This window comes from Rosa chinensis, chromosome 2 (assembly GCF_002994745.2).
Source record: "Rosa chinensis cultivar Old Blush chromosome 2, RchiOBHm-V2, whole genome shotgun sequence".
Lineage (NCBI taxonomy): Eukaryota > Viridiplantae > Streptophyta > Magnoliopsida > Rosales > Rosaceae > Rosa > Rosa chinensis.
Window position 1 is genome coordinate 16,286,104 of NC_037089.1, and position 24,452 is coordinate 16,310,555.

A 24,452-nucleotide genomic window follows, 5' to 3' on the forward strand; every position below is an offset into this window, starting at 1 on the left:
AACTCTTAAACCAGCTGCACAGTTTTATTAGATTAATTGATTAGAAATAATTGAATGAGTTTCCCATGGTATACTTGTTGTCTTTTAATGCCTCAGGGATATTGTCTCCTACTAGGATCTTTAAGAATGGTATTTCCTTTGAGAATATCATTAATAATTATTGACACTTGGAGCTAAATATTAGTTGTAAAACCATAAATTTATCATAATATTAGAGTTGTTTTAGAGAAACTGAATTTGAGAGGAATTTGCTGTGTATTCTCATTGATAATAGGGGCCTCTTTATATAGAGGATTACAATGCATAGAATCTCAATCATACAAGGAAAGTAATTCTACATTGATTAGGATTCTAGATCCTTCTAATTAAATCCTATTACCACTAGGTCAAGTAACCTAGAGTTTGGGCTAAACACAAATTAGGTTTTCCTTGAACACTCCCCCTTGTGTTGCCCAAACGCGGTGCTTCTCTCGTTGCCTCGTTAAAAACCTTGCCGAGTAACAAAAACCCAGTGGGACAAAAATAACCTCGGTCGAAGGGGAAAAAGAGCACAACACACCCTTCACGATTCGAGACGAACATGTAGACATCTCCCCTGATGTCTGCACCTCCCCTGATGACTACGATCATGGGAGTTCAGATAATTTCCGCAAGCCAATTCTTGCCACATGTTTCTCGAACGTGGTATTGGGCAATGACTTAGTAAACAAGTCTGCCTCACTGTCCTCAGATCGAACCTAGTTCACTTTGATCTCGAGGAGTGTCTGTTGTTGCTGATTATGCTTGGTGTTATCGCTATTGATGTAGCCTTGCCTCATTTGTTCAAAACAAGTAGCATTATCCTAAATGCTCGTAGGCTCATCTGTGGTAGACTTCAAACCACAATTGTTCAAACATGCGTAATTATGGATCCAATCCATATGCATTCACGAACCACTTCGTGAAGAGCAATGATCTCTGCATTGTTCGAAGATATAGCGACTACGGTCTGTTCTGTAGACCTCCAAGATATCACGGTCTTTTCCCATGGTGAACACTTAACCAGTTTGGGAATGACCATTGTGTGGGTCAGAGAGATACCCAACATCAGCAAAACCTTCCAAAACACATGTCGTTTTGGGATGGGGATAGAGAACGCAGGCCAGCGTTGGCGGCGTTTCTGGTGTGTGATGGGTCCGAATCCATCATCTCTTTGTAGGGATAGAACAAGCCCATATCATTCATACATCTCAAGTATCGAAAGATATCTATTACACCAATCCAATGGCGTCGCTTTGGCGCAGAGCTATATCTAGCTAACAAGTTCATAACATATGAGATGTCCGGTCTTGTGCATTGAGATAAGTACAATAATGCGCCTATTGTACTAAGTAAGGCACTTTTGCCTCTAGCACATCTTCGTCATCATCCTTTCGACGAAGAGGATCCTTTTCAGGATCAAGACTACAGACGATCATGGGGGTGCTTGAAGGCTTGATCTTGTCAAAAATGCCTAAGCATCTATCGACACGATGCTCAAGTTCCAAACCGAGACATAATCGTGTTCTCCCAAAATCCTTCATCTCAAACTCAGATTTCAAGTGTTCAGCGGTTTCCCTTAACTCTTTAAGGGCTTCTAATGAAGATCATGTCCAACATGAACCGCGATGGAATCCGAAACTTGTTATAGAAACGCGTGGGCATATCCCTTCCTAATCAAGTAGTCACTTTAGTGAGCGTTTCAACCTATTTGTAAACGCGCTCCATGGTCTAGAGTCACTTGACTTGGGTAAATGAAGTTCACCATGAACCTTCATGTATATTCCGTATCTAGATCCCTATAGAGATACGTAGTGACCATATTTGTAAGCTGCATGTTCAGTTATTCGGAAACTACCAAACTGACAAGGTAGTGGAGTGCAGTGACATCCATTACGAGAGAATATGTCTCATCGTAGTCGATTCCAGGGCGTTTTGTGAGAAGCCTTGCGCCATAAGGCGAGATTACCATCTCTTTTTCTCATCACGCTTTCTAACGAAGACCCATTAGTCAACAGGTTTTTATATTAGGAGGTGTTGGCATCTCTAGCTCGAAAACCTTCCTCTTCGTTAGAGAATCCATCTTAACCTGGATCGCATCTTTCCATTTAGGCCAAAAACTCTCTACGTTGGTATTCATTCATCAACGGAGCGTGGTTCGACATCATCTAACTCAAAAACTCATGCGCAACAAAATACGCAACTACATCATCAATTCTGATGGAGTTTATATCCCACGTCTCATGTACACTAGTGTAAGTTTCATAGAGCTCTATATTCTCAGGAATAGGTTCTAACGTTGAGGCGTCCCCCAACGATAACCATAACCCGGAAGATACTCATGAGACAGATTTTGAGTCTTGATGATCAAAGGATTGGAATGTGCCAAAGTATCCTTCGAACCCACGTGCCTCCCACGCATCCTAGCTGGGGCCATGGCCTGTAACGCCAGAGTGCCACTCTCTTTGGCGTTGGCGCCTTGCCTACCTCCGTGTGGGGTGGCGCTACGTCCTCTCGTAGGGACGTCCTTCCTTGCAGGCATGTTTGCAGCATATTTGTGTGATCTTGTCACTTTAATAGGGATCAAGATGAGACATAGTGGGGACAGACTACGACAATTCCTGTCGTTCCTGTTGAACATTCGTGTTCTTATCTCCCCCTAACGACGGGAAGACTGTCTCATCAAAGTGACATCCGCAAATCTAGCGGTAAGGAGATCGCCTAGTAAGGGCATTTAAGTGGCGGACGATTGTTGGAAGTCTCAAATCCAACGTAGTTGTCCATTCGTCTGTAAAGACCCATCATAGAGCGCTGTGGCGGCGCAATTGGCACAAAAATGGCTCACTCAAATGTGCGTAAGTACAAAAGACGTGTACCCAGTCACTAGCTGTAACGCAGAGGTACATTGAGTGGCATTAAGTCGTAGATGAATTAGCATAGCTGCATGCGATATTGCATCACCCCAAGCGAATGTAAGAAGATTGGTGCGCATTACCAATGTTCAGACTACCATCGTAGTCATTTCCGTGAGACCATTTGGGTGTGTTCATGGGAATGTGATGTCCAACATCAAGCCCATTGCAATATCCATCGAAAGTCTTTCGATGTAAACTCTCTAGCATAGTCAAATCCAATTGACTAAATAGGATGATTCGGGGAGTGAGCCCGTTGTTGTATGATATGTGCTAGGAGTGTAGCATAAGCAGCATTACAAGTGGACAATGGCACAACACGTGACCAGTGTGTTTGCGTGTCAACCAACATCATGAGATATTTAAACGTCCGCAAGTTGGTTGAATCAATCCACAAAATCCCTACGGATTCTTTGTAAGAACAGAATGAGTATTGTCATATCCTTTGCATAGGACGGTCTCAGTCCTAATTTCCCTAAGGAACGGGCTTTGTAAAACGAGCGAGAGGCCTTAGAAGCAACCAATGAGGAGTTTGGTTAGGCCTAAGCGTCTGTAGCGCTATTAGAAGCAAAATATGTGACTACATCTCCCATCATGGCGTGGGAGCCATGGAAATTAGCATGTATGGCGTCATGGCCACAAGGAGGAACAACCATGGCGTTATGCCCATGGTTGGCGCCTTTTATGGCGTCATCTTGCTTCATTTTGCTCTAAAGAAATGATGTCCATGTGAAGTCTTTTGTAGACGGATCATCATATCATGACTAGGATGATCTATCCTGTCGTGACAAAGCCAATATGTGTCTAAATCCAAGAGATCTTCTCTCAAAACTTTATTGGATTTAATAGCTCGAATAGTGACATAGAATCCACTAGAGAGACACATAAACTTCTCTAAGATGCGTCTTTGTTCGCAATCATTAGAGGTAATGCAAAGGAACTCATTTCCGTTCTCTACATGCATTTTCGCATGGAATTCGTTGGCTATTCATAGGGTACGATTTGCCCTAAGAGCGTAGAGAGTTTCTGTGACAACAGTAATCAAGGTGCCATTTGGCAAGTGGAACTTGGGCTATTCCATGTCCTTGAATTAATACTGATGGTTTAGCCGTCGTAGTCACAAAGTCATATGCTCAGAATCAAAATTGAGTCGTAATGAAAAGAACTCGAAATTTTATTCATAAGCCAACGAAATACATCATTGTTTCTATGATCAAAGAAAATCTAATCCAATAAAAAGTAATATGGCAATCGCCTACATCTCTTGGAAAATAAAAAGACTTAATCAAAATCGCCAGTTTCTGGGTCTTGATCCTTGTAGTCTTCCACCCTTAGATCTAGATCGCCATCTTGATCTTCTTGTGCCATGTAATTCGCTTCCCTTGCTTCACGATACGTCTTGTATGCGTTTGCAACATTCTGGGGTGCGGTACATGATTTGGCCCAATGTTCAGTTGATCCACATCGAAAACAAACATCATTATGGTCAGGCTCCCTTGATCGAGGCGCCATTGGGGCGCGATTTGGACGACCTATCCTCTTGGTGGCGTTACCACCATGGTCGGAGGCTCCGCCTCTCTCTCTCTTCACACGTTGACCTCCACGGTTCCGTGCACGCCTCTCTTGGCGATTTCCTTCCTCTTTAGGGCGAACATATGGACCAGAATGTCCAGAATTGTCCCTATCCTTAGGGTTTCGCTCCTTACGTCCTCCATTAGGGGCGCGACTATAGTTAGACTCCGGAATAGGCTTAGTTTCCACGGGTCTAGCATTATAGTTCTTCACAAGGATATTGTCGTGCTTTTCAACTACGTTCATGGCGCCAATGAGCTCATGAAACCTTGTGATACGTCCTGCATTTACATCAATCCGATAATTCTTTGAAATCATCAGTGCAGAGACGGGGAAGGTAGAGAGAGTCTTCTCGATCAACATCGTATCAGTTATGGCTTGGCCACAAAACTCCATCAGAGACTTGATACGAAGAGCTTCCGAGTTATAATCAAGCACAGACTTGAAATCACAAAAGCGGAGGCTATGCCATCGCACTTCTAAATCAGGAAGCAGGGAGTCACGAACGTTGCCAAATCGCTGCTCAAGTTCTACCCATAGCTTTCTTGGGTCTTCCTCATTGAGGTATTCATTTTGGAGTGCGTCATTCATGTGCCTTGTCATGAGAATTATGGCTTTAGCTTGTTTTGCTTCGAAAGCAGTAACTTGCTCAATGGAGAGCACGTTCTGACCAGGCTCTTGGATGGCTCCCAGAAGTCCATCAGCCTTAAGATGTTGGCGCACATCTCGGACCCACCTATGGTATCCTGCGCCAGTTGTTTCTAGTGGAACGAAGTTCAACTTGTTCAGGTTACTCATCCTGAAAAACAACACAAGATTAGGGTTAGTTTCGGAGCGAAAGGGCTACCACGAAAAACTATTAAATTTCTGAGCGTAGTCGCTTCCAAGAAATTAGAGATTTTCTGAGCGTAGTCGCTTCTAAGAAAATCCGATTCCAAGAGGGATTTTGGATTAGATCGAAACAACGATATATGTGGTCAATCGTTTTCTTCTCAACAAACTCTAAGTTTGGAGGACTCTACAAGCTCCAAGCTTGGAGTGAGCGCGAACCCCCACAGTTCGGCTTTTGGTCTCCCCTATGTAGAGAAAGGGGGGTAGAAGAAGGGATGTTGGAAGTCCCCGAGAAAAGAAGAAGAAATAAATAAAAAAACTTCAAAAACGGGAACCTTTAGAAAAGTTTACCTTAAAAGATGGTCGGAAAAATCGTCGCCGGAAAGTTACTGTAGCGGACGGAGTTACTGTAGCTGACCGGAAGTCGGCCGGAAAAGTCGCCGGAAAGTGTTGACCGGCGTTGACCGGTCGTTGACCGGAGGGTTGACCGGTCGTTGACTGGGTGCTGACGTGGCAGGTTCAGTGCTGACGTGGCAGAAGGCTTGGCGGCTTGGCGGCTAGGTGGCTTGGCGGCTTGGTTTGGCGGCTTGGCAGCTTGGGTTGGGGCCTGCTGGCGGGCTTGGGCTGTGAGGTATTGGGCCGGACGCAGGGCTGGGCTTATCTGCTGCCTTCCCCTTCTTTTTTTTTTTTCTTTCTGCTGGTTCGGTAGTAGTCCTTTCTAGTGGCCGGTTCGGACAGTTCTAGGCCGGTTCCGGTGGATATTTTTCGGCTCCGGTGATCTGGAATCTGGTTGCAGGTTCCGGTGAAGTTTGGTAGCAGTAGGCAAGGAGGAAAGCTTCGAACCGGGCAAGAAGGATAAAGATATTTCCGGTGGCCGGTTCGGATATTTTCCGGCCGGTTCTTGGGGCGGGGCCGCCGGTTCTGGACTCCTGGAGTTGAGATCTTCAAGGAGGGCGGCGGTGGTTTCTGGGATTTGAAGGCTACGAATTTAGGATTTCAGGGTTAGGGCTCGTGCTGATAACGTGTTTTAGAGAAACTGAATTTGAGAGGAATTTGCTGTGTATTCTCATTGATAATAGGGGCCTCTTTATATAGAGGATTACAATGCATAGAATCTCAATCATACAAGGAAAGTAATTCTACATTGATTAGGATTCTAGATCCTTCTAATTAAATCCTATTACCACTAGGTCAAGTAACCTAGAGTTTGGGCTAAACACAAATTAGGTTTTCCTTGAACAAGAGTCAATATAACATTGATTTAAACATATTTTATGTCAATATGTCTTCAGCATTATGTTAACTTATGAATGTGTTTTAAAATGAATATATTTTATTAAAAACGTTATATTTTCATTTTAAGAATACACTCGAAAAACATAAATTGAAATGCCGCCAGCCCTCAATCATTGAATAATTTTGATTTTTAAGAGATCGACACTGGAAATTTCCAATTTTGAAGGTAGAATTACTAGAATATGGTAGCAAATATCTGTAAAACAAAAGATGCTAGCCAGCAAAAACAGAAAGACATGAAAGATGCTTCCTTACTATTGGGTAGGGTTCAACAGAGAATTGATTCCAATAATGCTGAGGTTAGAATAACACTTCAGCAATGGTAGGAAAGAATCAGCTTCAATTCACCAATTACAGTCGAGAAAATTTTGATTTTCATGAAATTGTTCATGTGATTCTAATGAAAGCAAGTTTAGTGAAAGGCATACTCTCGTTTCACTATTTCCATATCAAGTTAACAACTGGCTTTTCTCCATCATTAAAGTTATATGTTGGGCTAGCTATTGCTTGCCTACAAAGGCATATAGTTAAAGCTCATTTAATATTATTATATGAGAGCAGTGTATCTTTCTGTGCCTGGGAGATGATATATATTAACATGGACATGCATCAATCTATAACTGTATTAATGGTCTGCAGCTTCTAATCATAAATACTTTATAATTGTAAGAAATTGATATATGGTCCCCAATTGTTGGTGGCTTGGTACTTACACTTGCAGAAGGCAGACGTTAAGTACTTTATTTGTCATCACTAATTAACTAATTAATTAGTACACATATGTTGACAACTTTCTCTTTGTTAGCCTCCAGCCATGAATGTCTTTGCGGAGGTTTGATAAAGAATTCTCTTTCAAGTATTGTCATTAGATCGTTCTCTATAAAAAGAAAAGAAAAAAGATCAAGTTGAGCCGTTGAGGTAGCTCGGGGAAAATTTAGTGGACGGGAAGATATTTTTGAGAGTCTAATAATTAAACTATTTGAAACATAAATCATGAATCTAAAATCTTTAACTTTAACTTTTGTCATCGTATTTCATTTGTTTTTTTTCACTTTTAAAAAAAAAAAATATATATATATATATATAGATGTCGTGGAATAATATGTTTCTACCCTAGTGTATTGGCTATCATATTGATTTGTCCTAAAAACCGTAATTTTCTTGCTGTAACTTAATGGAATGTATAATTCTATTAGTGGCATCGAATTATATATGTGGTTGAATAACTTAAATCCAAGTAGTGCTTGTTAGAGGCATCAGGAACATGAAGACAAGGGATCAAAGATAAACATTAACGTACTCCACAAACTACTCAAATTATATGAATTTATTAATTGATAACATCAAACAGAAATGCGTGATTTACCCGGCAAAGACTAATTGTAGAAAACTTTGGACGATTTACAACTAATAATGCATGCGAACTTAAAAAATATTTTCTCTGAAATTTAAGTTCCGTTTGCTTCCAATTGAAGTAATAAACTATTCAATGCTGGCACAAGAACACAGACTATAATAAGTAGTCGATATTTTCTTCAATAATTTATTGTGAGGACTGAGGATGCAAATTGGATACACCTTAGCTAGCTAACCAGCAAAATGTATGGTTGCGGTTTTGATCATAGAAGAAAATGACGTACCAATCACAATGTGGGGCTAGTATAGAGATGCATCAAGAAGAACAAAAAATACCATTCATCTACACATGCATGTCCAATCACATGCCCATTTTTCTTCTTAGGTTTTTTGTCCAAGATATCTCGATCAATAGACTTTTTGAGAATTGCAAGGGTAATTCCAATAGAATTGAGCCATTACAATGACAAACAAGACTTGAATTGAACCCGATAAGGCCAACAATGGCGACAAATAACTAACACTTGAGCATACTCAAAATCAACATAAATGTGATTGAAGACAAGAAAATAGAAATACGTACGATCAATAGATTATTAGCTAACTGCAAAAATGACACTATTATTTTCTTTCCGTAGCAAAACGAAAATTATAAAAAGTAGAAAATGAAAACGTACCCAACAAAATAGCCATAAAAAAGAAAGTACTATCGGGGTGACAAACGTACCGAACCGATAAATATTAACTGAAACTGAACCGAACCAATACTTGTGCGGTTTTTGATTTGTGCTTACAAAAAACCGAACCGAACCGATAAAATTATTAGGTAAAATGTATATTATAGGAAATTATATTTTTTATTGTAATTATACTTTAATTCCTATATGTGATTAATTTTCTATTGCTATTTTTAATTTTTTTTGAGTTGTAACATAAATTTAATTGAAGTTAATTTCATTTGCTTATTTTTTTTTATTTTTTTTTTATTTTTTTTAAACAAAAGTTCATTGCATTAGATGACCAGCCAAAAAGCCAAAGTCTAAACATACACTCAAAGACAGAAAGACGTCGGGGTAGCAACCACACTCCTATCTAAGCAATGTACACTCATTACAAGTCAATTTTTAACCCGCTTTGGAAGCGAACTTATAAACAAAGAACAACTCCATGTCTTCTAGGGCAAAATCATTGACTAGCATCCCCATTAGCTAGGCGCGCAATTGCGATACCAACAGAAAGCCACTTCCCAACAAACAAATAGAAGTCAATTCCTTATCCATAAGCCGCTTCCTCCAGTCCTAACTCAAGATAGTTACCAATTCCGAAGAAACATGATCTGAATTACGACTGGCATTTAAAAAACCTTAAGCCCATAATGTGAGCCTAGGTTTATAGCCCAGCAACCCAAGTTTGAGCCCAGGCCCAACAGTGTAAGCCCAAACCCGAGTAACTAGGACAGCAGCTGTAGCTCCCAGTAACCAAGCCGCCGCTACCGCCGTCCATCCCTCCGGTGGCCGACCGTGACAAAGCCTGACCATGGCGACCTCAAGCCACAAAACGAAGCGACGTCTCCCAGCACACCCCGGGATCGATCACCTTCGCTAAAACAGCCCAGCACCAAACCGAGATCGAAAGCAATCAACCGCCTCACAAATCCCAGTCAAGCAGGAAGCAGCTCGACTCGGCGAAGCACCTAGTAGCTCGACGCGGCGAAGCACCTAGTCGCTCTCCTCCCCTGCTAATCTTCCCCGAACAAACCGGCGCCAAGATCCTAAGCAATCTGTCACGCCCCACACACTCGCGGTCTGCGACAAAGATTGGCCGGTGAAGACTACCACGCCGCCACCACGCTTTGCTCAGGAACCCTAGAGGCTCTGGTTTTCTCAAAGCGGCGCTCTTGCTTATTTATTTTTATATTTCTTCTAGCTTCAAATTATAGAATAACTTATAGTATATTCATATATATTGTCTTGTTGGTTTTTTTATGTATATTTTCGATTAACATTAAATTTTTGGATGATGTTTGGATAATTACTATATGTATGATTACAATTGAAAAAATATGAACTTTTATTATAAATAAAGATTAAATCAACAATGTTAAAATTAAACCGAACTGATATATAGGTTAATCTCAACTAAATTTGCGGTGTGGTTTCAATTAGTAACGAAAAACCAAACCGATAGAACGGAGTCCACCCTTAGAAAGTAGAAAGTAAGACCTTGAGAACTAGACATTCCCGATGCACTGTTACACTCGATTATTATAAGAACATGGGATATAATAATCTAAGGCCTTAATAGGACATGATCAAAACAACAATATTAGGTAAATGCACGGTCTGAGCTCAATGATGCACTGCATTTTGTATTAGTAGAAGCACGTGAGCGTGCAACGTCATTTGCATTTTATATATGTGCTTACATGGTTGAAGCAAAGCATGCCTATCTCTCACTCTCATGAGCTAGCAATTTGCTACATACTTCTTCTACCAACTCATCCAACATCATTCTACATACCTTTTATGTCGGGCGAAAAATAAAGTTCTCTCTTGAGTAATGTCTCATATTCTCATATGTAGCTATAGCTATAGCTTAACAAATCATTTTCTTAATCAAAGCATCGATCTCAACATTAAATATGTTTTACTTTTCATGTTAACACATTTTCTAACTTTTGAATATGGATCAAGCATATGAGCTAAGGTGTGCGACAAAAAGACTAGAAATAAACGAGGTTTGTATTCTTAAGGCACCCTTTTATTGTGGCGAAGCCAAACAAAATATATGGAGATCAATTGTTTATGCAATTTGCAATGTTGTTATACGGTAACATTGTTGTGGCCCTTTGTTCAACTCGGGATAATTTTCTATTTTCTTTAATTTGTTATATATTGTTTATTTTGAGATGTACGATAAAATCAGAATGATACAGAAATATTGTGAAGATAAATGTGATACTCACAATATTCACATGAAGTACTATAGGTGATGGAAGCTTCGGTGTTGAAAGTTAAAGTTTTTAGAATCATAAGGCAGTCAGAAGTAACTTGAGTTTACAAGCGATAAACCCTAAAAGACATAGTTCTGGAGTCTACCAGTTATCTCTAGATTTTAATAAATTTGATATGATAAACTGATTCTAATACAAAGCATCATGGTGCTTATAGAGGCATCCAAGACCTAAAATCATAATCTAACAAGAAATCCTAAAGAATCCAAATTTAAAAGGAAACTAGAATCTAAAATAAAAAAATCCTAAAACGATATAAATCTGGCCTAAAAATATTAAATCCCCAATCGGATAATTAAGATGAAATATTTTGGCCTAAATCTGATATGACTCACTTGAAGATCTCGTCGTTCCCATTCTGGAAAAGTATCATGCGTCTCAAACGGACATTCTGGCCAAAAGTTGATCAAATATGATTGTGAATCAAAACCTGTCTTTTTGCACGAGTAACCCGAAAAGTCCAAAACCAAATCTTCTTGAATATTCCAGCAGCTAGTAACCTCATTACACGTGAGTTACCTATTTTCCAATCACTCTTCTTGATTCTATGCCGCTTCTTTACTTTTATGGTTTTCTGGTTGAACCGGGCTCATTCTCGTCCTATATCATTCTCCTCCACTATGAAAGAACTCGCCCTCGAGTTTCTCTTGAATAAAAGACAAGAATTGGTAGACAAGAAACCCGATAAAAAATTAGATACGTGAACCTGTGAGTCAATGGCCTGATCTTTTACAAATTCTGATGGCACAATCATGAAGCCAACACCATAGATGAGTCTGTCATATGCACTTTGGCTGTCATAGGCAACCTTAGTAGATTCTTCTTGGCTCTTAAAGTTGCATTCTTGAATGACATCTGGTTCTGAATGGTTTATTTCACGATCCAAGACTTTATCATTACAAATAACCATGTATTCGGGAGCAATTTCATCTTTAACATCTTCTTGATCATCATGGATGATTTCTTGTGGAGCTTCTTCCATTAGAAAATTTTCTGGCTTTTCTTCATATAAACTATTAATCTCAATGGGCAAAGAAAACTCTTTGGACTTTAACTTCTGCTCAAAAACCTTAAGTGGGTAATTCATGATCGAAAAATTTCTAGGCATAAATTTTTCGCTAAGAAGACCTTTCATCTTGCACCATGTCCGAACACGCTTTTTCCCTTTCCTCTGACGAGAGCTCTGGAACTGATCCCACCAATAAGCAGCATCTTTCTTCAGCTTCCGCTAAACTATCTTAGCCTGCTTGTGTTTTGGAACATCCATGATCTCAAAGAATCTATCCACTTCAACCTGCCAATCTAGAAAATCATCCACACTCATGTGACCAGAAAAGTAAGTAATATCAATCTTGGTTCTGAGATCTTGGGAATCATGATCAACATCACCTCCACCACCATGTGGAGCCCTAACACGTTGTCCTTCCCCGCCTCCGTTACAGTTGGTGTTGTTGTTCCTTCCTCCCAACAACTCAGAAAATTCTGACATTTGAGCATTCACGGCTGCCATTTGAGCGTTCACGGCAGCGGTCATCTGAGCAATCATTTAAGCGATAAGGGCATCCAAATCCGCTCTTGTAACTGGGGTAGTACGTTCGTCACCCATGGATAATAGAGGTAAATAAGAGAGACAGGAAAGACCTGCTCTGATACCACCTAACGCAGTCGAAAGTAACCTAGGTTTACTAGCAATAAACTCTAAAAAGATAAATCTGGAGTCCACCAGAGAATTTGAGAAAAATCTCTCATTTTATTAAATTTGATATGATAAAATGATTCTAATACAAAGCATGATGATGTTTATATAGGCATCCAAGACCTAAAATCATAATCTAACAATTACTAGCAATAAACCCTAAAAAGATAAATCTGGAGTCCACTAGAGAATTTGAGAAAAAATCTCTCATTTTATTAAATTTGATATGATAAATTGATTCTAATACAAAGCATGATGGTGCTTATATAGGCATCCAAGACTTAAAATCATAATCTAACAAGAAATCCTAAAGAATCCAAATTTAAAAGGAAACTAGAATCTAAAATAAAAGAATCCTAAAACGATATAAAACTAGCCTAAAAATATTAAATCCCCAATTGGATAATTAAGATGATATATTTTGGCCTAAATCTGATAGGGCTCACTAAAGTGAATCTTGAAGATCTTGTCGTTCCCATTCTGGAAAGATATAATACGTCTCTAAAGGACATTCTGGCCAAAAGTTGATCAAATTTGATTGTGAATCAAAACCTGTCTTTTTGCACGAGTAACCCGAAAAGTCCAAAACCAAATCTTCTTGAATATTCCAGCGGCTAGTAACCTCATTACACGTGAGTTACCTATTTTCCAATCACTCTTCTTGATTCTATGCCTCTTCTTTACTTTTAGGTTACGTTTGGTTTGCGGAAATGAAGCATAAGGAAAGGAAATTTGTTTCTTTCCTGCGTTTGGGATGCAAAAGGAAATGAAATCGTTTCCTGAAGGAAGGGAAAATAGGGAGGAAAGTGATTCATTCCAAATCTCAAAGGAATCACTTTCCATTGTTCTTTCCTTGCATTTATTACTCACTACATATTATTTTATTACATTATTCACAAACTTTTTTAACAACTTTCCTGATAACTTTCCTTACGTTACCAAACATCAAAATGGAAAGTTATTGGGAAATTTCATTTCCCTTCTCATGGAAAAGACAAATGAATTACTTTTCTTTCCATAAACCAAACGAGACCTTATGGTTTTCTGGTTGAACCGGATCCATTCTCGTCCTATATCAAATCATAAACTGAAGTGACACTTTGTGAAATTGTGTGGTGGTAAGGGGACATGGTGAATGCTAAGTTATGCATCATGCCACTACTAATAATTGTACCTTTCTCAATCCTCTGTCCTTACCAACCTTATCTCCAAGATATGTAAAATTGTAAACCATGAACAACCTAGATTAATTTGATTGCTATTTGTATTGATCTGATTTTGTTGTGGACCAATGACTACCTTGTCACATAATTAAGCCATTATATGCAAAGAGGATAGATTGCAGGTATTTGCTTTTAGTTTATCCAACCTCTTAAACAACTATTATTGCTAAATTAAACACCTAACTAAGAGCCAATGGCATTGTTATTCAGGGTGGTACAACATGTGAAGCACAGTAGAAAGAAATGATAATAGAATGTTACCCAACCTTTAAACATCTATCTATTATTGCTAAATTAAACATCTAGCTAAGAGCCAATGGCATTGTCATTTAGGGTGGCACAACATGTGAAGCACAGTAGAAATGATAATAGAATGTTGATTGTCATGGTGCGATCGATGCCTATCATATTAAGCTTGAAAATAAGTCGCCATTAAAAAGGACCTAAGAACTGGGGCATCTATAAAGCTACAGGAGTAAAGAGTATAGTTGCAGAATTGCTTAGGAACCGTAAAATCGCGTACGCTGAGAAAATTCACGAGATGGTCCCCAGAGAAGGTGGCCCTTTGGTCCCCAAATTAGGGCATAGGTTGTTGGCTCTTGGCACACCATAAAAGTTAGGGCTCAGTTTGTAGCGACTGAAACTGTGAGAGTGGGGTGAGGGTGCAAGCGAAAAGGAAAGTGGAACAATATTGCTGATACGGATGAAGATTTGATAGATGCTGGCCGTCGGAAAAGGGCAAAAGCAGCAGCACATGCATAGAGAAAGAAAGTGAGCGACTTTTTCTAATCCATTGTCCTCCACTCGATGGTGAGAAATGAGAATCACTACTAGATTACTTGACCGTAGATAGAGTTTGGAAAAGAGAGTTGGATATATAGCAATTTCGTCGAAAAGGCTTAAACGTAGTGATATAGAGAATAGGCTAATAATTGTGTTAGGAGCTGACACTTTTCTTCGTCTGACGCCTCGACCAATATGCATGTGGTTAAAGTAGACTGATATAGACACAAAATTAGGGAATAGAAAGTTTAAGCAATTCAAGATGACAATTGTGCGTAAAAAGTTTAAACTGTTATAAATGAGGTTAATACATGTTTCTCAAGTTAAAGCATGAATGTATGAAAGTAGACTGATACAAACGTAGAATTCATTGTTTTATGAGTTTTTAGATTGAAAACATAGTTGAAGGTATAAATCAACAAGGTTCATATTAATCAAGCTAACCGCTGTTTAAGATCATATAAGACAGATCAAACAAAGATCCAGAGAAATCTAGAGACTAAGAAAGCTATTGAATAATCTTGTGAAACCAAAAAGAAGTAAAAGAAATGACATCAAGCTTTTCCTAAAATAGGAGTGGTCCTCTTTTATCAATGGCTGGGTCAGATCATATGGCATGTGCATCTGAGAAATTTAATGTGATATATCCGCATGTCACTGTTGGCTTAAGTCCTTAACGACATATAATTTAGTCGAATTTGTAAGATTGGTTTTTGAACCAGTCGTTCCATAATGTTTGATATCAGTCATCAAGGCTCCGCTCAATTTTACCTACAAGAACATTTTCAACCAGCTGAAACATCGACTTGAGATACTCATATTACAAGTATGTTCGCACTTTGATATTGAAACTTTGAGACTAATAATTGTGTTATAAACTGCATGCGTATGATATTATACGTACAATTATTTAATGTAATTAGGTACAAAACGTAGCCATCTCAATCCCGTTTTCGTTACGAGCTTTCAGAGGTGGAAACACAAAGGAGAGGCTGAGTCATAGTCGTCCATGCTGGACATGTACGTGGTCCAGTAAACCCTAGCCAAGCAATGGACCACCTTCATACACTAGCTACCTTCTTGATCCGGGCCAGAACCTACTAATAGACTGAAACCGATGGTAAAGAATCTGTTCCCTTTCTTTTTATCGGTTAGCTTAAACGTAGAGAAGTTTAACATCTAGAAGACAGTCAAGACACACGTATCAACCGAACGAGCGCGGTTGGTTTTGCCCTCATGAAAAGACGTTTTAGTTTACAGCTCTCGTCTACCGGTCGTCCCAGTGTTTTGACAACAAATCTTATGGTTGTGATGGCAACCGGATAATGTCACTGTTCAGCTGCATGTAATCTGTTGATATGCCAGCTCTTACCACTCCATATGGGTTGTGCCAGCACTACGACCAGAAATGGTCCCTGAGACTCTCAGTCCTTCTTATCCATGATTCCATCACCTTAATGGCTTTTATCTTCCTCGATTGCTGGCATTTTCCATTTTTCTGAGGAAGCGCGCACAAGCTATCATTCTCCACCATTACCGTCGCCCCTATTTCTCATTGTCTCGCTGCGGTCCTCATGAAGCAGCCATTACTCTGAAAGTTACAGAAGTAATTGCATGCGGTGTTGTGCTACAGTGATGGCAAGGTAAAGTTGCAATCACCGTAACAAGAGTGTCCCCCACATAGAACACATGAGAACTGGGGCAGGGGCATAAGCTGTTAGCCTATTTCACAAGACTGGTATGAGGAGGACAGGACAACGAGGAATTGCTGGCCGAAGATGTACTGCTGTATATCTTGTTATTCAATATGCAAAATGAATAGCATGGTCTAGTTTCATTTCTACCGTCATTCCTGTACAAATTTGCATGCAATTGGATGACAATAGGAAGAAAAATCTACTCTGGGCTAGGCTTTTAATTTGCAAACGGCTCCAAGGCCTGACACATGACAGCAATTTCTGTAGTGTCATCTCAGCTATACTGTTCGTACCGAAAGAGTGATGAGTGGGAAATTTAAGCCACATCCACTTCAATTGCAAGGCTTATGTAATATGAAGTACACGATTACAATGAAATGAAGCATATGAAAGTACATCTCAGAATAATGCAAGCATAAAAATGGTGAAATTCCAGAACAGGACTGAAAGAAGCCTATGACTGATATCATACTACATGCGGACAACCATTTCTAAGAATCAGAATGTATTTTGATAGCATAGTTTTCCACAAGGTTGAATGTGCCCATATTCAAAATTCAAGCCCCCCACCGGCCCACCCTCCCTAAACCTCTCCCACTCTCTTCCCTTCCAGCTCAAACAAGCACCTTAAAATGCTGCTCTGCCCAAGTGCCCATACAATTTATTTGCAAAGTTTCACAGGCCACCTTTGAAGTATTCAGCACTAGGTTCAGGTCCATTTCTTTTATATTTTTGTTCGAATATTCATCACGGATGAACCATGTAATAAAAGAGAAACATGATAAAGTCTTATGGCAAATACCAACTGATTCCAGAAAGTCACATCTTCACATTTCCTCAATCCATTACCTTTTCAAATACCACAACCAAGTTCAGATAAAATCCAGACTGATAGAGTAGTCATTTGACGAACTTTAACAAATACTCAGTTCATAAGCATCACATACCTACTAGGACTCCTTAGGGACCTTATAGCTGTCATTTACTAGTTACATGGAATCTCTACATTTGCATAGGCTTAAGAAAGTTTAAAGAACAGATAAATTCAACCTCGGCTCTTAAAATAGGAGTGCCACAAACAGAAGTTTGGACAGGTCAAAAATTCTGAATTTGTTTTTCCTTTCTCTATGCATGCATGCATTAAGGCTTAAATTGGTTAACTAAATAATTTTCAAGTTCCAAATCTATACTTTGCAATGCCTCCATTTACAGAAAAACAAGAGCCTTTACTGTGCACCACCCAAATCACTAGAACAATATGTAGTCAAACTAAACTTTGTTGGAGAACAGACAACCAGATTCAAATTTTCTTTCCAGAAATTAAGAATTTTGCAAGTACTCTATCCACACTGCACAAATCTTAAAATTGTTAGTTACCTTTTAATATCTATAGTGTACAACATCTATTTCCCTTTTACTCCTCCCACCCCCATATTTGTAAGGATAAAGGTAACTTTGCGTTATTATTTAAGGCCATGTAAGCTATTCAAGGTTTAAAGCCTACGTCACTTTATTTAGTTTGCTATCATCAGAGATGATAATGAGGCTAAGCCTTCATGGAATTGCACCGAGAAAACTGTGGACATTCTACCTAAATAGATATCTGGCAGCAGAGAAAGAAGATAGAATATTTAAAACTTTTTATCATTAACCCTCTTGATGGAAATAACTTACAGATCTTGGTGGAGAGTTTGTCATGAGGGTTTGTGGGCCCTTTACAAAGAAGCTATCAGGGTCACTCTCTGTATTGCTGGAGCTCAGAGAATTGGTATCCTTTGACTTACCCAACAAATTAAGCCTAGGAAAGTGATCACCCCAGATATCATATGTATATTCATCCCCAAGCCGAGTTTTTTCTTCTGCTCTGACATTTTTCCGGTCATTGAGTTTGGACCCAGGGGCTCTAGCATGTGGAGAAATAGCTGAGCTTCCCATAATAGGTGTAGGCCTGCCGGCACAAGGAAAGGTGGCAGAAGGCAACAAAACAGGTCTTGCCAGAGTTTCTCTTGGGGCTGAAGGCTGCTCTTGAGAAGGAAAAGTTGGGTGGCTATTGCAATACTTCAAAGAAACCCCAGGCTCTGATAAGTTTGCCTTCGAAGCAGATTTAAAAACATGACTCTTCTGACAGCGTTGGTGAGCTGCATGAGTAAAAGGATTCCTAGCCTCAACCACTTGGCCCGCATCAGGAGATAGCTGCCACGTCTGCTTTGGTATTACAGATGTGACTGGAGACAATGGTGATGAAGGAGTAGAATTTCCACTCTGACTACTTGAAAGTTCAAGAAGTCCTGCTAATTTGGAACCAGTGCTCTTTCTCTTCCTACGCCTTCTTCCCTTTTCCTTTCCAGTTTTAACAGTAAGGTTACCCAGTTCAGAAGCTTCTAGTTCATCAGAATTCTCAAGTAATGCAGATTCAGATGTCAGTGAGATGGCCATCCCTTTATTCTTTGGTGTATCTGACAAATCATGTGTTTGTTTAGGAACTTGTAGTCTTTGTTTAGCATGATGATCAGACTTTTCCTGGTCTAAGGTCTCTGCCTGCTTATGAGGATATCCACCTACAGATGCCTGCATCAAGGTTCTATCTTCCCGAAATGATCTTAACAAGCTATTTGTTTCACTGGACACAGAAAATTTACTGTTTCTATAGCTATGCACGTCACATTTTCCTGCCGCACTTGTAGAAGTATCCAAGGAACTTTTTCTGCTCGCGCACAAACAATCATGGGAGGAAAGGACGAACACCTGGGAGAATATATACCACAGTACAAGAAACATCAAGGAGCCGATACAAAAAACCGCCGCAGAGTATTTTTTAATGCGCGTCCAGAACACTGATTTCCTGCATGTATTGAGCATATACAACGGGAGGTTTGCCTTCATGGGTATCACAAGAATACCAGTTGCCAAGGCCAGCTCAAGATCTCTTTGTACCAATGGTGCAGAAAAATCAGTCTGGTATGATATTAGAAGCTTTGCTGATTCTCCAGGTTGGAGAGAAAAACCTTTGCAAGGCTGCACCATAAACCCATCCATCCTGCACTCTTTTCCGGACACTTTGATTCTTGTAACTTCCAGTGGCAAGTCCCCAGTATTCTTAGCATAGAGTTCTTTTGACAATGGCTGTAAACAAGAACGAGTGGTATCTTCCACATGAAGTAACATGTCTGGGGAAGAAATGTTGAGAGGAATTGGCAAGCTGAGGTTGAACTCTACACTCTGAATAGGCTGAGATTCTTCAAGCAGCAGCAAAGAAAGTGACCCTCCAATGCCCCTCAGAGGTAACCACTCCACACCAGATAGATTGTTTCTTATCAAGGCTGAACTCCTCCACTCACATCGATTTGAAGGTTGAAACAATAATGGTCCAAGAGATGCTCTACCATTAGGAAGGACAAAAGCTTCCGTCAATGCACTTTCTGCTATTGAGAACCCATACCTACTCGGAAAAGGAGATTTTTCACAAACCAAACTACCAGATGAAGGAGGCTGTATAAGACCATCTGGGCTCTTGCATTGATCAATAATCTCTCCTGAGTTTAGTATAAGCTGCATTACAACTGGCTCTTGGCTAGGATTCTTTACATTGATCCACTTAGAATAATGACTTCCCACCTGAAGCATTGGGAACAATACCTCATGATCATCAAGCACAGACATGCCACTTCTGGTATCTTGAGATTTCCAGTTTCGTAGCACCAATTCATCTGCTTCCCCTGCTGCATCCATTGCCTGCATATAGAAGTTCACAATTTTTTTTTTATTATTATTATTCTGGATGTAGATGATAATGCATAAGAACAAATTGTGGAAAATTATTAGTCATGCTAGAAATCTGAAACCATACAGAGATCAAATGCAAAAATGCAGCTACTAAATAGATGATTCACCTTTGCCAAAGTAATCAATAATATCGTTAGACAGACACATACTCTTCTTCTTCTTCATTATTATTATTATTATTTCTTTTGTTAAGGTTTTTTTTTTTTTTTTTTTTTTTTTTGAGGGATTTCAACAATTTACACAACCTGTCGGGAGGAACCTCGAACTGTTACTTCTTTCAACTAAGAGCATGTTCGGCACATATATATATATATATATATATATATATATATATATGAAAGATAACTTGCTTGATCACTTCTTCAACAAAATGGAAATATAAATTTTAAAAAAAACCACAAGTAAATGGCACGTGAAATCAAGGCTAACCCAGTTCAAACAAAACTCAGGATAAATATAGGACTGGAATCTGCATACCATGGTTTGTGATGGAAGCTGCATGCTACTGTCAGAAAACACTGTCTTCAAATCACCAGATTCGCTCCTTTCAGACTGATGTTCATATTCAACAGTGGAATCTTTCCAGTGTCTGGAACAAATTTGGACAACATCCTCGCAAGGAACTTCAATCTGTGAGCTGCTTGAGTCATTTGTCAGTACAAGTAATTTACACTGTCCATCTTCAACATGCAGGTGAGTACAAGTAACTATGGCTACATATGTGTCAGTGCCGGGGAAAAGCAGTAGGCCCTCATTGTACTTGATCTGGAAGATTTTGCTATCTGCAATCTCAGTTATTTCAAGAACTCTCAGAATATAAGGCGCACAGTTTTTCAGAGATATAGCAACAACAGCTTCATTGCCAGCCCATGGGTGTAAAACCTCAAGAGATGCTATGATAGGTCCTGCAAGATCATCATTCATTGCCATTCCGTCTAATTCAGCTTCAAAAGGAAGCATAATAGTCTCAGACTTGTCCTGTGAAGATCTTAGCAACTGCATACAAATTGCACCAAAAATCTTTCCTTTAGATTCAATTGAGAAGTCTATTTCTATGATGGTTTCACTGCTGTGGGGACCAATCTCCCAGTTCCTAAGGGGCCTCATTGCCAGCAGAGGCAAACCAACCTGACCAGTACGCACAACAAGACGATCTTTAACATTCGGTACACCAAGCTCATTCAAACCTTGATCTCTTCTGGTGCTACATGCTGCCTCTGCAATATGGGAAGTATGCTCTAGAGACACTGATATCCATGCAGTTACTTCCTCCACATGGAAATGTTGATCAAAGGAATTAAACAAAGACAGATTCTTACTCCACCTTCCCCTGGAAGAAACATCCGGGCCTGATAAAGGGTGAATTCCATAAGGGGACTCAATGGAAAATCCTTTAGCCTGAATCAAGAAACCACCAAAACTTGTCTGCAAAATGATTTGAGCAAAGGATGGGCCCAACCATCTAGGTAAGAACACAAAACAAATTGAAGCTATTTCACCAGGTCCTAACACAGCCTCACTAAGATTGCAAGGATAGAACTGTATGTCGGAACTGAATGGCTCATAAACATGTAAAATGCTGTCATTGCATGTATTTGCCACAGTTAAGAAAGCCAAGGAAGGAAAATACATATACTTTTGCCCCCAATCTAACACAGCAGGGGTAATTTCTACATGGGGTGAGGAAGAACCACCAAAAGAATTAGATTTGGTCATCTCAGTGGTCTTGTCTGACCTATAACTTGTGCTTTTCTGATAGAGCAAAGGCCCTCTACAGGAAGAAAGATCATTTTGATTAGCACTATCGGTTTGAATGGATGAAAACTCATTAGCAGCCTCTTTGGAGATCAAAGAACAAGAAACTATCCCCCCATTAAATAACTTAAACATACCGTTATCTGATGACCAGCTTTTGTTACTTGCCAAATTGCTGTTCTCAGATGATAGATGATCAGACTGACTCCCAGAAACGTCTAAATCAGCAAGTTTGAGCTTATGCTCCCAAAAACCGGGTAATGTTGACGGAAAGCAGAATGAAAGAGAACTCGAACAAACACTCTCAGAGTTGAAGTGGCCTTTTTGCATTCCACAGCCCGAGGGGGTATCCCTAAGAAAACTATCTGCACGAGCTACATCAAAGTTATCTCCATATAAGCCACAGTCATCATTTTCTAGTAATTTATGCAACCCATCACCAAAGCTTTCACATGTCACCAAGCAGAAAAGGGTACATGCTAAAACCACAAGAACCAGGACTGCTTTGGTTGAAACTGGCAATCCCCTGTACAAATGAGCAATTCAAATCACATCACAACATTGCAAGTTACAAATGTCACAAAAAAAAAAAAAACATAAAGAGAACTTGATCTGCAAAAGACAACTAGCTACTTAAATTTTCCTACACAGTAACGATTAAAAACAATGAGAAATATCCAGAAACACATTTGAGCCAATTAATCTTGATTGCTTTTTTATTCTATTTTATACCCAACATTTATCAACAGCCAAACAGAGTCATAGACATATATTCGTCCCAATTCTAAAAGTAAAAATAATAAAAATAAAAAAACAATAGAAACACTTCCAGAAAATTACAAAAGAAAATAGAAAGTACGTTAATAAAACCAAATTTCCATTCTCTCAAACTTCCAAACAATAATTACCCAAACCCAGCACTACATATATTACCCTAAATAAGAACAGCCACAGGCGCAGTAAAAATTTGGCAGGAAACGCATAATTCCAACAAGTTTGGAAATGATTTAAACACGCCATTAATAGCATAACCTTCCCAAAACAAAACTCGAAAAACGAAAACTCTTCCTTTACACCAAAACAACATACACATACTTCTTAAATTACCATGACTCAAACCACTACTTCTTTCCACAGTAATAAAAAAAATCAACAACTTTCAAAAAAAAAAAAAAAAAATTCACAATCTCAGCCAAACATGAGCTAAGAAGAAAAACAATCCGAACAAAACATCGCCTTCCATATATGCAAAAAAAATTAATGAACAATCAAGTAAAGCAAAGCAAAAACGGAGCCGATGATCATGAACCAAACCGAGAAATGAAACCAAACAAAAAATTTCCATAATTTTTTTTTTCATTTTCAGAACGTAGTATTGGAAACATCGAAAGCAAATATAAATGGCGGAAGAGAGAAGAGAATGAACGCGGTGGAGAGCGGACCTGTGGCGGAAGAGAGAGAGGTGCTGGTGGTGCTTCGGAGATGGTGTGATTGTTAGGGTTTTGAGCTCCATGGCTGAACCATGCGAGGTTCCGATGGACCTTAAACGCTGCGTTTCGGGCTCGATTTCGAGAGGCTTTTGCTTAGAGCTGAAGCACAGCGGCACCAGAAGACCACCGCCTGATATTAGCAGCGAATGAATGGCCTTCTCACAGAGCCAACATAACCACACACACACACACAGCTTTTACAAAAGAAATGCCACTGAACCGGCGCGAAATGACGAGACTGCCCTCGCTCGCACGGTGAAAACTCGAGGGCGGAACCATTTTGTGGGGGAGGGTAGGGATGGAAATCGGGGGTGACAGGTTGAATGGAAGTTGAAAAAAGCCCTGGGTGGGGACGAGAGGGTGATATATAATTTAAAATGAGGGGGTTTTGGATTTTTGCTTTGTTTAAATAATGGGGCATTTGCGAGTTGAAAAGACTTTTATGCCCCCAGGCACTGTTTCCTTGGTTCCACGGACCACATCGGCCAGCGAAATTTCTGAGAAGCGCGAAAAGGAGACACCTTGGCGCGTTGTGGTTCGAGCCTTTGCCGCACCGCAGGGGCTCGGCTTTCTAGGGTCCTCGTGTGCCGCCCCGTTTGTGGCTCGTTGCAATTTGATATTTAAACAGCGGACAAAAAGGTAAATGCACGGCTGCACGAGGACTTTGGCCCCTCATAGGTATACCAGGAAAGCACAAACAAAAGTAACTAAATTTTGCATCTTTTTAATAAATGAGTCTTATCTCACAGTCTGACATATTATGTCACTTGAAGTTTCTCGTGATAACGTTTATGGATTCGTGGGACGGTTAGTTTGAATAGTTGACTACATATTTTGAATATGTAAATTTGAAATTGCCAATACCAGCATTCAATTCTCAAGGCTGAACATAGGCTGGATGCAAAATTGAGTTCGTACCGACTACTGCGTACGACTCGTTTTTCTTTCCTTCATAATCGATTTATACAACGAAGAAAATGAATTTTATTTAGAAACCATCAAAATTTGAACTTGTATATCCACAATT

The 24,452-nt window shown here is 39.5% G+C and overlaps 1 protein-coding gene across 2 annotated transcripts; it reads right to left on the reverse strand.

The window, feature by feature from the left end:
• Positions 1–18,015: 18,015 nt before the first annotated feature.
• LOC112186452 lies at positions 18,016–23,695 on the reverse strand. 2 transcript variants are annotated; one of them, XM_024324880.2, is made up of 3 exons: positions 23,378–23,695; positions 20,658–22,461; positions 18,016–20,129 (listed from the first exon to the last, which is right to left on the reverse strand). In XM_024324880.2, exons 1-3 carry the CDS (start codon positions 23,446–23,448, stop codon positions 18,045–18,047), a joined length of 3,960 nt encoding a protein of 1,319 aa, XP_024180648.1. In that variant the 5' UTR covers positions 23,449–23,695; the 3' UTR covers positions 18,016–18,044. The 2 variants fall into 2 exon arrangements, with proteins under 2 accessions (XP_024180648.1, XP_024180652.2); XM_024324884.2 differs by lacking the exon at positions 23,378–23,695 and having other exon boundaries at positions 20,658–21,951; positions 22,073–22,212.
• Positions 23,696–24,452: the final 757 nt, after the last annotated feature.

Bases quoted from the DNA above. Each gene is read 5' to 3' on its own strand.
- LOC112186452 (XM_024324880.2), bottom strand. From the start codon at position 23,448: ATGGAGCTCAAAACCCTAACAATCACACCATCTCCGAAGCACCACCAG. The intron at 22,462-23,377 runs GTCCGCTCTCCA...TCATTTGTACAG, and splicing joins CTCTCTCTCTTCCGCCACAG to GGGATTGCCAGTTTCAACCA. The intron at 20,130-20,657 runs GTATGCAGATTC...TTCTATATGCAG, and splicing joins AGCTTCCATCACAAACCATG to GCAATGGATGCAGCAGGGGA.